This window comes from Rhynchophorus ferrugineus, unplaced genomic scaffold (assembly GCF_030347505.1).
Source record: "Rhynchophorus ferrugineus isolate W39M unplaced genomic scaffold, kcgeb_rfMv2 rfM3, whole genome shotgun sequence".
Lineage (NCBI taxonomy): Eukaryota > Metazoa > Arthropoda > Insecta > Coleoptera > Curculionidae > Rhynchophorus > Rhynchophorus ferrugineus.
This window is the reverse complement of record NW_027472582.1, coordinates 64,635,475-64,651,493: the sequence shown is the minus strand read 5'-3', so window position 1 is coordinate 64,651,493 and position 16,019 is coordinate 64,635,475. Positions and strand designations below refer to the sequence as shown.

Sequence of the window (16,019 nt, the reverse complement as noted above, 5' to 3'; positions counted from 1 at the left end):
CAAACCTTATCGAAGGCTTGTGCTACATCTAAGAATATAGCTGAGGATACTTTTTTACTTTCATAGGCTTTTTCAATAACATCTATTATTCTGTGGTGTTAGGTTTTTTCTTTCTATAAGCGGTGACTTAAAATGTTACTTGAAGCAGAAACGCTTCCAAAACTATTGAATCGGTTACATGTTAAGTATCAAACAATTTATCGTGAATTTATCGTATCCCATTATATGACAACGATATTTCACTTTATTCAATATATCGCATAATATAATGCATTATTGCATTTATTTGTAGTAAATATGTTAGTGTAAGTAATAAATATTAGTCAGCACAATATAAACGTGTACTTCAAAGGAGCACGTAGACCAATACTCATCATTTATTCAATAAAATTGTTAAGGAAAAATGTGGAATTTTCACTAAGCAAAATTATGAAATTACCTAGAATACTGAAATAGTCTATGCTATCTATGTAATAAATATGTAACCGCAGTTACGTACTGATCACAGTATTTTTTTTCACAGAACTGAACATAGTTTATTAACTGATGTAATTATGTTTTTACCAATTTTACAATTTACTTTCAATCGATTGGTTTACGAACGCACAGGTCATAATCTGAATCACCAGTGATTTACAGCATTAAGCGGTAATTAGATTAGATTACCACCGTACCAGATTTATCTAAATTATTGCTGATTAAAACAAGAATAAAATCAACAACCTTTAAATTAAAACCGTATCTATGACAGTTGTAAAAAAGCTGAAGTAAAAACAAGAAGGTAAATGCATTATTTCGTAGTTATACTTAGTTCCGTAGACTGTCAAAGTCATATTTAACCTTAATAAGCAAATGTCATAATAAAGTTACAATACAACATGTGAAACCTGAACTGTCATAAAACAATTAAGTTATAATGTGGGTGTTTACTACAAAGAAACGTACGTATACATTTATCTGTTTTCAGGAAAGTTCGAGCGATAATGAAAATTCATTTATTCGTCTTTGCCATCGCCGTTTTTATATATTCAACGGAAGCGATGAAGAGTTTAAGAAGAAAAAGGAGGCAAGCCACTGTAGAATCATGCCCCAGTTTTGTATACTGCCAGGGACAACTTCTGGATACGGTGCAGCATTTGAGGATTTACAAAGACTCGAAAACCTTCGTCGATATGAGTCAGAGAAATACGGAGGAAACAACTTTAGCTAATTTTAATACTATGATGAAGAACACGAACAATAAACCAACTGTTGAAAACGTAACCAAATTTATAAATCAAAACTTTTTATCAGAAACAGAAATGGTGAGTAAATACATACTTAAATTACTTCAGATGGTTAATTATTACTCAAAATTAATGAATATAACATTAAACTCCCTAATATTAAAACATATCTTCTTATTTCCCTAAGTTATTAGTTGAATTTACCACATTATCATGGCCATATACTTGATATTACTTCTCATCCCCATAACTGCATTCCTCAAGTCCATGAAGGTTATAATATTTACTTCTTTGGCGGCAATTTATTATGCAAGGATAATTTAAATTTGCTCCAAATAACCAAAACATTTTTTTGTATTATTATTTAAGTTATTTTCTTTTAATTTTGATATGCTCCTTCAACGAAATTTTGTAACAAGATATTAAACATTGTTACTATATGAGATAATACAATTATTCGTATTTATTGGTATATGAAGAGTTTAATTGTAGGTGAATTCATACCTATGCACTGATTTACTCTCATTGACTTTTATTCTCCATGTCTGAAACCACTTATTTATGTTATTGTCTACTTGTTGTAGTTTTCTGGTTACTTCTTCGCTACTGTCTCCAACAGCAAGTGCCATCGGCAAATGAAGCCATAATAACATTTTCGATTTGTGGTATGTTACATGTATAGAGTAGATAAAGAACACAGCCCAAGATACTGCCTTGCGGTACGCCTGCTTCTGCTTCTTTCATTGTTGAGTAAGGTTCTTCTTGTTTAACTCTAAACATCCTGGCTAAGATGTAAGAGTTTAAGAGTTCAGGATTCCTTTAGTAACACCTTATGAAATTTATAGATGAGTCCCTTATGTCAGACATTATCGATGCCCAAAAATATAATTGAGCAAACTTTTTTCTTTTCATAGGTTTTTCCGATAATATCTTTTGTTCTACTTACGTGGTCAGCTGTTGAATGTTTTCTAAAAAAAACAAACTGATGTACAGGTATTAATTTTTTTTTCGGTCCATGATTGTTTTTAACCTTTTTAACAGGAGGGTTTTCAAAAATTTTAGCTATCAGTGATAACACTCTCATATCAGTCATTTGGTGGTTTTTCAGGTTTCATAATCATAATAAGTTCAGCCATTTTCCAAACATCCGGGACTTTTTCAGCACTTGTCCCTTTATTAAGTCATAGTCTGTCAAGTCTGATGCTTTCTTTTTTATCATTTTATAACTTTTCAGACTTCTTAAGGTGTAACAAGTTTAATTGGAATATTTTCGCATTTACTGATGCGTAGATAATGTCTAAACTAATTTGATTTAAAGGTTTGTATTGATTTAAAGGTAGCTTCATTATTATAACATTATAAAATTGTTTTCTTACATCTATTTGAATAACATTCATCGCCAATATAGTATAAGAGTGATTAGGCATTACCTATTAATACTATCACAATCTATGTGCATAATCTATTGAACATTAAATATAAGTATAAGGATGCGCCATCAATATTAATCAAATATTGGAAACATAAGCCACAATTTCGAAGTAATCGATATCTGGCAGCAACATAACTTTGAAATATTATCAACGATTTTTGTGGATTTTAGTTTAGAAAGTTTTAGAACTGCACATTCAACGTCGAATAAGAAGGAATGTACTAAAAGACTGAAAATATACAAGACGCAGAATTGGAAGTTCCAAACACAACGAAACCCTCATAAGTGATCATTATAGAGTACCACTGTAAATACGTTTAAATCTAACATCCATACATTTTTGTCGTTAAAGTGTTCAAGTGATTATCTGTCTATTCTGTTGACTTGTTCAAGTGAGAATCTCTTGAAATACATATGGGAACACTTAAATCCTACCCACTGTCATTAACCACTTCTTCACAATAAACCCTCTTGTTCTTGATTTAGAAAATTTAACCATTAATTTATGGTAGATTTATTACATTATCAATTCTGATTTATTCCTGAGCTTTATTTTTATAAAATAATCGCTCCTTAATGAATATCAAGCCTAGTGACAATGCATGGCTTTGTAAAAATAAGTTCCCAAGTAACACCAATCAACTTCACATTCGAACAAATAAGGGTAATAGTTGTTTATCAAGTATAAAAAGCGTTATAAAATTTCTATTATGTGCTGCCATCAAAATATTTTTGTATGCCCGCTATAATTGTAATGTTACAATTACCTTATCACTAATTACATTACTAAATTATATTATTCAAACTAAATGTATATTATTTTTAACACGTTATCTCACGTTATATTTGTAAATTATTATTAACATTTCAAAACAAACTCTAATCCATAATTTTCGAATAATCAAATAAACGAAACAGTATTTCGCAATAAGAAAATATAATTTAATATAATTTTATGATTATTTATTTATTGACGATTCCGTACTCATCTTGCTTGTGTATTGATAAATTTGTACACAATACAAGGTGAAATATCAATTCCAGTAGCCTTTTTAGGATTGAGGTTATCAATCTCTGCAACAGCTTCCATTAGAAAAATCAGATTTAGAGCTACATCAGGCTGATAAACAGGATTTAGATCTATTGTAGATTCTATATCATTCGGTTGGGAAACGTTAGCTAAATATTCAGGGCATAGTTCAGCTTTTTCATAGTTGCGTCAAACCCATTCATTTCGATCATTTTTAACAGGCGAAACTCTAATAATTCGTCTTTTAAAACTCCAAGTTGCTTTCTATAGCGAATAATCTTTGTCTGCTTCCGGGCTTTATTCACTTACATGTTTTTCAAGACAACTCTGTTTATATTTTGATTTGTCTGATTACTAATTCTATTAAATATTGTTTTATCTACAGCAGTTCTGAGTCATAGCCTTTTCTGCTGCCTTACTAGCTTTTCAAACTGATCTTTCGTTTATCAACTCTCTACTTTCCAGGGGGTAATTTTACTCAAATTCTGATTTCTCTCTTGATGTGAGGTAGCTCCTTTCGCAGCAGACCGAATTTGTTCAATTTTGTATCGAGTTTTCTGCTGAAGATCGTCTATACTTTCGAGTCTTACATTTAAACCGAATTGTTCAACCTAAAAGATGTAATTAATTAAGTTTAGGGTCTTAAGATTTTTTGTTTTTTGATGTAGTTCGCCAAAATAGAATAATGCATTCGCACAAAACCATATTATGATATATTTTGTAATTGTTTACTTGTATTTGTATTTATGGGAGTAGTGCAAAAGGTAATCATAATAAAATGATAAATGGATTTATATTTTCAGATTTATAGCTTTCAGGGTGTGTAAGGAAATCCATGTTAAATAAATACATGAAACTGATAGTTCCTAAAAATTAAAGGTTTTATTTTAATTCCAGGTATAATGCACAAATACGAGATTATTTAATGTTTAATTAAGATTATTAATATTATATAGATATTTAAAACGTATTTGTTTCGACAACTGGAACTAGATGTAATTCCTATTATTCCCATCTCTTTATAGTATTGGACGAGGGTTTATCACTATTGTTATCCCAATAAGTTAAGTTCTCTATTTTCAAAGCAGCGTTAGTTTTCACAGCCTTTAGTTCATCACCGCCTCACTGTATATCTTTACTGGCCTTTTTGTGTTATCGGTAATTTGCGGAGTATACGTAAACTGAAAAAAAAAATTTTCAACGGGTTATTCCAAAGAGAACTGCTAAAAAAAAGGTTTTGTTGACAACAAAAGTCAACAACCGCAAAAATATGAAAGATCATGGTTTCCAAAAATATGTACATCCATCTTTTTATTGCCTTATCCTTCTGGTATAGGTTTTCAGCCTTTAGAGTAAAGTATACATTTCAAAAGGGCTTATCCATAATTTTCTAATCAACAACAGTATATTGCGGGCATAAAATATAATTAATATAATTCGATAATTATTTGCTTATTTTTAGGATGATTGGACACCGAGTGATTTTAAGACCAATCCAGATTTCTTGTCAGAAATTCGGGACCGGAAGGTAAAGAGGTTTGCCACCCAGTTGGTGGCGTTCTGGCCTCATTTAGGGCGCAAAATTAAAAATTCCGTCAAAAACAATCCCTCTAGATATTCGTTGATTCCGGTGCCTCAAGGATTCATTGTGCCTGGTGGAAGATTCAGAGAAATTTATTATTGGGATTCCTATTGGATCATTAAAGGTAAATATATTGAACATAATTTTATACGAGTTCCTTATCGTTTATCAAATCCTTTAAAGAAATTCAAAATATTATTATTACCAAAAAAATAACCAGAAATATGTATTTAATAAATTAAGCATCATCATTACGTGTTGATTTGAATTTATCAATTGATTTTAAGGAATACTGAAATAAAATTTTGGCACCTAAGTTGGGTCAATTTATTGTTCATAGTACAGTTTTATATTAAATAATTGATGGCCCAAAGATATTACAAAACCATTAGTTTTGTTTTTCAAAAAGTTATCGTGCATAATAAGTACCACATTCCTAATATAAGTTTATTAAGTTGAAAGTAAGTTCTATATTTCTTCATCCCTAGAGGTGACATTTGGCATCATTTTTTATAATAAAAGAGGACGTTTGTTACTGATCTAAATTGGTAAAAGTATAAACTTATAACAGGTCAATTGTATAGTCCCCGGCCTACACTGATATATAGATTACTGATTATAGCGACCCTCCAAGTTTTCGATACCATTTTTGTCGTACGATTTATCTTTTGTTTCAAAATAGGCCTCAGTTCGGCGATCACCTCTTCATTCGACGAAAATTTCTTCCCAGCGAGCATTCTTTTGAGATCTAAGAGCAGGAAATAGTCGCTGGGGTCAGAAGGGCCATTCGAAACTCAATTCATAGATTCTTACCATCATTTTCATTGACTTGTGACATGGTGCATTGTCTTGGTGAAGCAGCATTTCCTTTTTTCTTCAAATGCGGCCGCTTATAAGCGATTTCGTCCTTCAAACGGGCCAATAACGCTATGTAGTAGACACTGTTGATAGTCCTTCCTTTTTCAGAGTAGTCAATGAAAATTATTTCATGCGAATCCCAAAATAAAAACACCATAACCTTGCCAGCCGACTGTTGCGTTTTCTCACGCTTTGGAGCGGGTTCATCGTGTGCAGTCCACTCGGATGACTGTGGATTGGACTTCGGAGTAAAATGATGGAGACATGTTTCATCCATTGTCACATATCGACGCAAAATCATCTTCAAACACTGCTCCGAAGCATCAACTCGTCGTTGTTTTTGCACAGAGCTTTTTCATACCAAAATATTCGTGAATGATATGATGTGTAGATGTCCGCTATTTCACTCAATTTTAATTTTCAGTCATTCGAAATCATTTTGTGGATGTTTTCATCGGTAACAACCTGTTTTGGGCGTCCACTGCGTTCACGGTTTTCTGTGCTCATTTCACCACGTCTAAACTTAGCATACCAATCCTTGATGGTTGATTTTCCTGGGGCAGTGTCCGGAAACTCGGCATGAAGCCAAGTTTTTGCTTCAACTGTATTTTTTCCTTATATTTTATCAATACGCGCAATTCCTTTTTATCCATATTTTTTTCACAACAATAAAAGTTGCTTCACTCAAAATACTATAATTCACAAACTAATGATCTGACAGCTGTCAAAATTTATACACGCATCTTTTGAGGGTTAAGGTTAACTAAAAAATAAATTGATTTAATTGTAGTAGTAGCTATATATGTGTCAGGCCGGGGACTTTTTAATTGACCTATTATTATTACTGTAAACTTTTAAATCAACTAAATATATATCATATGGTGTTACTGTTTATTAAATCACATTAGGTGTATTCGTAACCAACTTCATGTTGAAGCCTCACTGACAGGCTTTTTTACTATGTGTCATTTCGTCGAAATGCGTTGAAATTGTCTGAATTTGTACCGACAAAACAGCACTTACGGAAGTTTTGCTTTTTTTCTTCAATTTGAAGAAAAAGGTGGATGAAGGTCATCTTTATATAAATCTTATGGCCTTATCACCATGCTCCATCGGTTTCAACATATGAATACTGATTTCGAAGTTTCAAAAGAAGTGATTTTGACACCGAAGACAGAGCGCTTTGGACAGCCCAACATTTTGAAGACGAATTACTCGATGCTGAACCGTATAAAACGCAGGAAGAATATGCAGAATTATTGAGAGTAGTATAAGAAACCAATTCCAATAGTTTGAAGAACATGGGAATGATCCAAAACTTCTATATTTTATACCTTATGAATTGAAGCCAAGAAATAGTGAAAGACATTTATGTGATCATGATCATGTGTGAAATGCAGCTTTAACGACAAAATTAGAAATGTTTTTTGCATCGTATTATTATTGGTGATGAAAAATTAATCCATTATAATAACCCAAATCGAATAAAATCATGGGGACCACCTGGTCATGCATCAACATCAATGACAAGAATGTTATTCTTCAACAATGTTTGACCACATGTTGCAAAACAGGTGAAAACAGGTTTATTCTCTAGATCTAGCTCCTTCTGATTACTACTTGTTGCGACATGTGCATTATATTTCTAATTGCCACTTGTTTGGCTGGAACATGTTTTCGAATTACATATTTATAATTTAAACTATTGCTCTTTGCTGGGATTTTAATTATATTCTCCACTCTTATCTGAAAATTTGTAAACACACAAGTACAAGACGGTTTCAATGGAGAGTATTTTTATACTACTGATACATATTGACTGCCATCTGCATAACTAACACATTGATAGATGCTTAATATTTATCATATAATGTCTTAAGTTAATATATAAGACATTTATAAAAGAAAAATTGTCAACCAATCAACACGTTTGTGAACTAATACATTTCTAAATATTAATTTCTAGGTTTGTTATTGAGTGAGATGCATGACACAACAAGAGGAATGTTAGACAACTTCATCTATATGATCAAAACATACGGATTTATACCGAACGGTTCTAGAGTCTATTATTTGAACAGGTCTCAGCCGCCATTATTTACTTTAATGGTCGATCTCTACATATCTAGTTCGAACGATATTGACTGGTTAAAGGACAATATTCAATACATAGAGAAAGAATTACTGTTCTGGCTCAACCAACGCACTGTTACTATTACCAAAGACGGAGTTCAGCATAAACTGGCACATTTTGGCCCTGAGAGTAATACTCCTAGGCCTGAATCCTACGCAGAAGATATCATCACGTGTGCAGGCTACACTACAGCAGCACAAAAGGTAAAGTGATATTCTTTTTGTATTATTTAGTTTAGTGTTTTAGTGCGGTTTGAAAAGTAGGAAGTAGATTACACATGGAACCAATTCAAAAGGAAGGAAAGTTGCTACTACGAAGTGGTTCAATGTGTCGTGCGTTGAAAAATACATGATCTCATTCTTTGAAACATATAAAAAACTAGTTGATACCTGTCCGCTTTTCTGACCACAGGATTAAACTTGATTATGAGATATAGGTGTAAACTATGGACATAATCCTTAATCTCATAATTAATGTAATCTATTTACTGCTGTACCATTGCATCTCCCATATCGTACTGTATAGTCTGAATACATCAACCCTGAATATTCGTTCAGTTTGGCTTTGACCAAAATGTTATCAAATAATACAGTCAATTATACCACCACAATAGTTTATAGGTTGGAGTTATAACCTCTTACCACTATTTCTTTCAAGAATTTTGCGTACGTCTGACAACCGGACGACTCTATTGGGCTTATTCGCTACGTGTTCGAACTAATCAGACAGCATTGTGTCTCTTTTTCACTAGAATAAAATGAGAAGAGAAATATTGTCTGGTTGTAAAACGAATTTACAAATTGCGGCAGGCAATACATTAAACACCTTGATGATATATATACGAAAAAAATTTTGATTAGATTTACGTACTTGTTACGTTTTCAATATAAATCACTAGTTATTTAAATTGTTTATTTTCGCACAATTCTGTTGCGGATATATGCTTTTTTCCGCTATTTATCAATTTTAATTATGTTACATATTATATCCACCTCTATATTTTTTCCATTCTATTGATGATAATATTCGTAGGCGCATTGTTACAACGCTTTAAAAACTGGAGCTGAGACCGGATGGGATTTTTCAACTAGATGGCTCTTCGACAACAACGGTGGGACCAATACCAACCTCACCAAAATTGACGCACAAAGAGTAATACCAGTAGATCTAAACGCTTTCCTCTGTAAATCCTTTAAATCCTTGTCGGACTTTTATGAAAAAATTGGCAATTCAACCAAACAAGCTGAGTGGTCGACTCGACACCAGTCCCTGTTGAATAGCACCGAAGCTTTGCTTTACGATAAAGAAGATGGCATATGGTACGATTACGATAGGACGTTAAACAAACAAAGGAAGATTTTCTTCGCTAGTAATTTTGCACCTTTATGGTCAAATTGTTATAACACAAGCCAAAAAGATTCGTATGGAGAAAGAGCCGCAAAATACATGTATGCAAAGGGAGTTCACACATATCTTGGCGGCATACCAACATCATTGGAGCAAAGTGGGGAACAATGGGATTTACCTAATGCCTGGCCACCTCTTCAAGAATTTGTTATATTAGGTAAATACATAAATTCATATATATTACAATAAAAATATTAAAAATTGCCATTTTCAAATTACCTTATTTAAGTTTTTTCATGTCATTTGTTATCAATTTAGGGATTGAACTGTCTCTAAACTTTTTTTCACTTTAAAATGAATACTGATCTCCGAAATTAGACATTAAAATCAACCTTATTCTTCATAAAATAAAAAACTATACAAATAAAATTTAAAAATATAGGAACCCAAAATTATCATTGCGCCATCTATCGTAGTTGGGGAGAACCTAAATTAAAGATTACTGTTCAGTTGTTTCCTGAGAATATTCTATTTATGACTTTACATTTGTGACCATTATAAAACCAAATTAACTTTTAAACAATAGCAATGAAACATTATATATTAAAATAATTCAATATTAATGATTCTATTGTTATTTATGAATTTGCAGGTCTTCATAATACCGAAAATTCAGAGGCCAAAAAGATTGCAGCTATTTTCGCGAAACGATGGATAGCTGCCAACATGGTTGGGTTTGAACGTGATGGTGCGATGTATGAAAAATATGACGCCATCCATTCTGGATCATACGGAGGTGGTGGAGAATATGATGTACAAATAGGGTTTGGATGGTCAAATGGAGTAGCCTTATCTCTTATCGATACTTTTTACGCTAGCGGAGCATCTATGTCTACTGTGTCATTAAATTGGTTCAAATATTTCGGTTTATCTACTTTATTAATCTATTTTCATAGATCAGTAAGATAAGCATAGGGTTCTAAGCTCATATCAGAAACTTTAAGCAATTTAGAAAATTAAACAACATCTACTGGATCTCTTGCATGTTATTTATAACTGCTATCTCATTTTCTGACGTAAACTGTTAACTAATTCATTTGAATGTAAATATGTTTTGCAATTAATCTGCTGAATTCCTCCCCGTATCATATAATATATTTACTGTATATAAAATATCCCAATTAGTATAACACATTATTAATACTGTTATAATGCATGTATTTTATTTTTTGGTTACTTTAATAACTGGTTATGAATTATAATGGCGTTTATCTGGTTAATGTTTTATATTAACTGATGAACTGAACTTTTTTTTCTATAGTTCTTATCAAAAGTTAAAGAAATAGGATTTACAACTATTTATTACATAATATCACTTGTCATAAATAAGACGAATTAAGTGGTTTAACATCTTAGAAACAATCAGAGCGTTATTAAATACTTTATATTAGTTGTAACATAATTATTAATGTATATAATTTATTGTCATTTTTTTATTTATTATAAGAAATAAAACGACTCGTTTTTTTATGTTACTAATTTTATTAATTTTTATCCTATTTGAAAACAAAAAATTCATTTATTGTCATTCGTGGTCTTCGTCATTGATGACACCATGCAACCAAATGAAGAACATCAACATAAGAGAAGAACATATAAAAAATGTATTATTGGGTTCGATATAGTTTGTATAAATATTTTTTAGAAATATTATCATATTTAATGGATTTAACATCCTACATAATCGTATGAAGACTGAAAAGAAAAAGATTACGTTAATGGTCATATTAAATAATAGAATATAACAGAGTATAATATCGCTTATATTTCCAAAATTACTTATAAAACTAAATACTTAAAACATACAATAAAAAAACATAGTTAACGTAATAGTTTCTATAAAAATATTAAATCAAAATAACATACCTGCTAGAATTTTAAAACAAAATTCTTGGACACATGTCTTAAATTTCCCATAATAAAGTGGAATATAATTTAAGATTCCCATGATTTATTAACAAATTTAATAGACGCTTTAACTATTGAATATTATCGTTTCTATATCTAATATAATCCATATATTCCTGCTTCAAAATTATTTAGAATATTGCAAAAGAAATTACTATTTACCTAATGTATTAAAACTTTTCAATTGTATTTATAGACTGTAAAATATTTCTACTTGGACGCTAATATTATTTTGATTTGAAAAAAAAAGTCCTGTAAAATATGCAAAAATTACACCATCCATTTCTTTAGATCTTTATTGACACTTCCGAAAATATTAGTAGAGAACAAAATGTTTAATACGTTTTAATAATAAATTACGTATAACTAATTAATTACTAAAAAGTATATATTTCTTTTGTTATAAAATATAGAAAAATAATAGTTACATATACCAGATACACTAAAAATTGTGTTTCCTCCTTTGGACTCTATTATTTAGAATAAAATTAGTATACTTAACTTTGAAATTACCAACCGTTATTTCTAGAAACCTATATATGTGATAAAATGGGAAAAGGTTTAGAACACAAAAACTATTTGTTTACTTGAAAAACTATTTTATATAAGATAAGAACCGGAGACTTGTTGAATGGCGATACTAAACGACACTAATGGTTTTTACCTATTAGAAAACAGCCAAAACCAATCTCACTCGTTCACCATTCAGCCACTCTTAAAATACATGGCCCTGGCACACCCCTGCGGTAGCTAAGGACGTAATGGTTGCATAGCATAATATATTTACAATCACAAACATAAAGTACATCAGGAGGACCTTCTTGTCACCTTAACCATTGCCGATACATAGCCAGTAATAAATATATTTATTGCTGAAAATCAGTAACTGTAAACAAATCTGACAAATGATTGAACAGAGGACTTTTGTTATTAATTGTGCAAAAATTGTTTGGTTTAATATTTTACACCGTATGTGCTAATATTCAAAACTGATTACTGAAGATATTTGTCACAAAACTATGACTACAATCAATACAAAAATATTTGAAACTGATATAATACAGCTCTTATATAATATTATTCTGGAACTTAAATACTTTTTTAAAAAATCGGAAATTACTATATCTGATAATTCCTATTAATTAATTTTTTGACTAAATTAACTATTAGTAATAAATTATAAGACACCATAAAAGTGCTAAAGTATAGTACCAAAACATTAAAAATAAGACTGTAGTACATCCAAAGTAACAGTGAACTCACGCCATCTCAATTTATGACGTCGCAATGTTGCCGCACTTTTTGTTTTAGCTTTGGTATAGAACAATATTTTAATATAAATAAAATAATAAAGCAAAAATGTTACGTTTGTTTTAACATTATAGGACACAAGTTACGACCTTTTTAGTCAGAGTAATCACAAATATTAAGCAGCGATTTGAAATGTATCAATACAAAGCGCCAAAACAACGTTTGTTGGTTTATAACCTCTTATCGTCATTAATGTTTTGAAGAATATGCAGAGATTTGACAATCGAAGTGATTGACTTTTGCAGGCTAATTGGATTACATATTCGAACGTATTCAGATAGCATTATATCTCTTTTTAACTGGGATAAAATGAAAAGGAACGTATTGTCTGATATTAAAACCAACTTACAAACTGCAATAAATTATACATTTTGATGACGTGGTTACTGCTATTTTGGTTAGACTATATCCTTTTTATATTTTTCCTGAAACCAGGGGAAAATATATTACCCTTATCACTCTTCACTAGATCCTATGATCTCTCTTAACATATTAGGCTAATTTGTAAAATCTAGTTTACCCTGTCAAAACAAAGTAATAACCAATCTTCAAGTTATGAAGCTTTAAATTGCAATAAATAAAATACAAAAAAATCTGCATGATGTACATTTAATAACATCTCATTACAGTAAGTATAACATAAAAGTATAACAAGAATAAAGTTTGAAGTTTGAGTAAATCAAGAAAAGAATATAACATAAACTTCGTCTAAAAAAAGACTTTTCTGCTTGGCATAATCATGACAACAATCATTTTTAATACTTATTACTTAGTGACTTCATGTACAGCATGGGCCAGATAGTCTACATTTTTACTTGTTACTCCGGCCATTGAAATACGACCATCCTTGGTGAGATAAATACTGAATTCTTTCGTTAATCGCTCGACCTAAAAATAAATTATTGTAAGAAAAATGTTTTGTAGCCCGTAACGATTAAAAATACTTGTTGAGGCGTCATTCCAGTGAAACAGAACATTCCAATTTGATTAGTAATATGCTCCCAACTCTTAGTTGAACCTTCCTTCTTGAGATTATCGCGTAACTTCGTTCTGACAGAAATAATTCTGTCTGCCATACCCTTAACTTCTTGCAACCTAAAAAGATTGGATTAATCTGATTGTCTTTATACGTCATAATGTAGAAAGTTTACCAATCAGCTCTAAGTTGAGGGTCACTGAGTATTTCAGTTACAATTCTAGCTCCATTAATGGGTGGATTTGAATACAGTGCTCTAATCAAGATTTTGATTTGTGACATAACACGATCAGCTTCATCCTTACTTTCTCCAATAACACTGAAAGCTCCAGCTCTTTCACCATAGAGACCCATATTCTTGGCATAACTTTGAGCAAGTACAATACGATGTCCCTCTTTAACAAAGAGGCGGACCTGTCATAAAAAGAAATTAAGTTATCTATTGTAATGTCTGCAAGAATATAACATTTTCCTTATAATAAAATCTGTATTTTTTTTAAATGCCAAATAAGTAATATGGGTGATTAAAACCCCATATAGGGATATTATTCTCATATTATATTATACTTGTAAATAAGTTAATGTATTAAATTATTAAATAATAGATTAAAAATAACTTATGTTAAATAAATATCATTAAAAAATATTCAAAATATGTATGAACATAAAATTAAATATTTGTTAGTTAATTACAATATTATAGTGATATGAGAATAATTCATAAAAGTAAATATACTTGTTTTGATGAAAACATGTGTATATAAATTTTTATTTAGTTATATGAGAATAATTTATAAGAACTTACAGCATATGCATCATTATCAACACTACCAGTAGCAAATCCTTGGTAAGCCATATCAAAGAATGGGTATAAGTTCTTTTTTTTAATTAGGTTAGATAATTCAGCCCATTGTTCCTTGCTGGGATCAACACCTGTAGGATTGTGTGCACAAGCGTGTAATAGGATTATGGATTTCTCTGGGATCTTCTAAAATGATATTTTAGACTTTAATAAATTACTTTTCATAATATAAAACAGTTTGCAGAAAACAATAAACTTAACAACACAGAATTAATCTACTAAACAATTGAAGCACAAAGTTTTTGCTCTCTTTTTATGAAGATTTGCAACATAATCTACATAATACATCATCTCTTGTAAATAAATTTTTAACAGAAATATATTGGTATAATTAACAAAATATTTCATCTTAAAAATATGGATTCAAAGGTATTTTAAGTTTTTGTTTTTCATTACTTTGTGTTACATAACATTCAAAATATAAATATACTTACTGAAATATCATCCAAAGCTCCAGCAAAATCTAATCCACATGTTTTTGGGTCATAATATCTGTATGATTTTACATCCAATCCTGAATGCTTAAAAATTGGTGTATGATTACCCCATGATGGGCTTGGTAAATATACAACTTTATTGGCTGGGAAGAAAGCACTAAGGAAAGCACCACCAACTCTTAATGATCCAGTTCCTGAAATGCCCTGTATTGTTGCATTTAAACCGTTTTGAACAACATCACTGCCCTCGCCAAGAGCCAGTTCAATGCTACGCTTACAAAATTCAGCTGTTCCTCCAATGGGAGAATATTCTTTATCCAAATTTTTAGATCTCAATTTTTCTTCTGCTTTGCGAACACAGGGCAAAACATATGGTTTTCCATCATCATCTCGATATGCTCCCACACCCAAATTAATTTTTTTCGGGTTGCTGTCACGTTTGTAAGCTTCTGTTACTCCCAGAATAACATCTGGTGGGCCCATTTGTACACCAGACCACCAAGAGCTAAACAATTTTAAGAATAAAATATAATACATTAAAAAAATATTATTATAAACATGTTATACCTTGCCCGTTGGCTGATGCATTTAACACCATTATTTTGTAGAACTAGAACTGATTTTCTTAAAGACATCTTAACTGAAATATTTGTTATAATTTAGCAAAGTATACTGATTGGGTCGAGTGTTTACTGCTTTATGTGACTTCCAACAGTAACAACGAACAAACCAGTTTATTTTAAGAGAATTTACGTAAAATTTATCGATATTATCACAGAACTACTTTCTGGTGACGAATCTCTGACGAACTTATATATAGAGGTTAGGACACTGCAATGCAGAGGTCATTGGAAAG

The 16,019-nt window shown here is 30.9% G+C and overlaps 2 protein-coding genes across 3 annotated transcripts; one reads left to right on the top strand and one right to left on the bottom strand.

Annotated features, from left to right (window-relative positions):
• Positions 1-503: 503 nt before the first annotated feature.
• On the top strand, positions 504-11,137 carry LOC143194079 (trehalase). 2 transcript variants are annotated; one of them, XM_076400643.1, is made up of 6 exons: positions 504-781; positions 968-1,304; positions 5,151-5,394; positions 8,095-8,465; positions 9,295-9,826; positions 10,262-11,137. In XM_076400643.1, exons 2-6 carry the CDS (start codon positions 984-986, stop codon positions 10,576-10,578), a joined length of 1,785 nt encoding a protein of 594 aa, XP_076256758.1. In that variant the 5' UTR covers positions 504-781; positions 968-983; the 3' UTR covers positions 10,579-11,137. The 2 variants fall into 2 exon arrangements, with proteins under 2 accessions (XP_076256758.1, XP_076256759.1); XM_076400644.1 differs by having other exon boundaries at positions 752-918.
• Positions 11,138-13,481: 2,344 nt separating this feature from the next.
• Positions 13,482-16,001, bottom strand: Got2 (Glutamate oxaloacetate transaminase 2). The gene is made up of 6 exons (XM_076397819.1): positions 15,731-16,001; positions 15,161-15,668; positions 14,670-14,852; positions 14,040-14,278; positions 13,833-13,983; positions 13,482-13,776 (listed from the first exon to the last, which is right to left on the bottom strand). The coding sequence occupies exons 1-6, from the start codon at positions 15,796-15,798 to the stop codon at positions 13,654-13,656; spliced, it is 1,272 nt and encodes a 423-aa protein (XP_076253934.1). The 5' UTR covers positions 15,799-16,001; the 3' UTR covers positions 13,482-13,653.
• Between the last annotated feature and the right edge of the window lie 18 nt (positions 16,002-16,019).